The sequence below is a fragment of the Oryx dammah genome, unplaced genomic scaffold (assembly GCF_014754425.2).
Source record: "Oryx dammah isolate SB20612 unplaced genomic scaffold, SCBI_Odam_1.1 HiC_scaffold_16, whole genome shotgun sequence".
NCBI lineage: Eukaryota > Metazoa > Chordata > Mammalia > Artiodactyla > Bovidae > Oryx > Oryx dammah.
The window spans coordinates 48,910,759-48,912,409 of record NW_024070200.1 but is presented as its reverse complement, the minus strand read 5'-3'; the positions used below and the strand labels follow the sequence as shown (position 1 = coordinate 48,912,409).

Here is a 1,651-nt window from a genome sequence, read left to right as displayed (position 1 = left end):
TCAGTCCCGATAGAAAACTTGGCAGGCCCAGTACACCAAGTTAGCCACATAAATCAATAGGTTAATGGCTGCCAGGATGGCCACAGCCATCCGCTGGATCCAGGTGCACATGAAGTCATTGAAACAGCTGATATCATTGGACCACTGGGGCTGCCCGCCAAATTCCTCATAGAATTGGAAAAGCAGCCAGAGGACCAGAGCACTGATGTAGAGGAGGATGGAGAACAAGGTTAGCCCCAACTGGAAAATGGGGAAGGGGACAGGCAGTATGTTCTCCCAGCCACCCAGTTTTAGCAGCATAGCTAGTGCTGCCAGGATGAAGCAGATGGAGTACACGGCCACGCACCACTCCAAGGCCGGCTGGTGCAGGTACAGGGAGGTGTTGCTGAGGAAGGTAAAGATGATGCCGGCCATGAAGGTCTCCAGCACCTTCAACAGGCCTGGCACAGTGTGCACATAACAGGTGATCTCATCGAACTCATACCAGCTCCACACAAAGGCCACATCTATGGCATAAAGTGCAGAAGCGATACAGGAGACTGCAGTGGCTGCGAAGGCCCGGTCCCGGAGAGGTCCATCAGGCAGGAACTGGACGTAGGTGACGGAGTAGATGCTGGAGGCCAAGAGGCAGAGGAGGGTGGCATAGCAGGCGTAGGTGATGGGGAGGTTGTACCAGAAGAAAGGAAAGCGTGATTCGAAATCAAAAAACTCGACTGTGACTATTATGAGTGTCACAGCAAAACAGAAGCCCCAGATGGACATGGACCAGTTACCTATGTTCCCTCTCCGAATGCCCATGTCGGCCACCAGGGAGAAGGCCATACAGGTAGAGAAGAGCTGTGGCAGGCGGAGGAAGCAACACACTGTATTCCAGGCATCCAGGTTTGGGTATGTGACCCCAGTGGGCATGGTGCTGTGATGGTCAGGCAAGTCACAGTCACTAGTACGGCAGTGGTCTTCACTGAGGAACCGCCAGAGAAAGGTCCAGTTCTGGAGGTGGATTAAGCCAGACACGTGGAAAAGGCTCAGGGCCCTGTGACAGCTGAGGCTCAGAATCCATGGAGTTAGAACCAGTGGCCCAGAAACTCAGGTAACAGCACAGCCACTCCAGAATGGTTCTCCCCACCCATCACCCTTGGCTTTGTCAGGAGATTTGTCTTATCTCAAACCTCACAGCTGGGTTGGGTCTGGCCTCAAACCATGAACATCCTGCATCTCTCTGAGCTGTGGGCCATTATCTATGGAGACACAGGATAGGATGGCCCTTATCTCTAACCCCAACACTTCAGGTCTCTCAAAATTGAAAACAAATTTAAAAAAATTTTTTGATAATAAAATTTAACCTAAACAGACATGAGGCAATTTGTGATCTCTATTTATTTCGCTTCATGTGAATGTTCAAAAGTTCAGTTGCAGAAACAAAACACTAATGTGTTTGATTACAAGGTCTTTTCAGACGCCAGTGGGGTGTCATGTCACACAGAGATGTACCATGTCACATACCTGAAGCTGAAAAAACTGAATTTTGAATTATATCTGACCCCGAGAGTTTCAGAAATGGGATTGAGGATTGTACTGCTAACCCCATTTTACACATGACAAAACTTAAGGCTCAGAGAATTAAGTGCTTTCCTTAAGGTGGCATGAATAG

General features: G+C 49.2%; 1 protein-coding gene across 1 annotated transcript; it reads right to left on the bottom strand.

Annotated features, from left to right (window-relative positions):
* LOC120875354 (myeloid-associated differentiation marker-like) lies at nt 1-909 on the bottom strand. The gene has a single exon (XM_040257119.1). The coding sequence runs from the start codon at nt 907-909 to the stop codon at nt 1-3; it is 909 nt and encodes a 302-aa protein (XP_040113053.1).
* Between the last annotated feature and the right edge of the window lie 742 nt (nt 910-1,651).

What these genes read in the sequence shown, in the direction of transcription:
- LOC120875354 (XM_040257119.1), bottom strand. Translation starts at nt 909, where the DNA reads ATGCCCACTGGGGTCACATACCCAAACCTGGATGCCTGGAATACAGTG.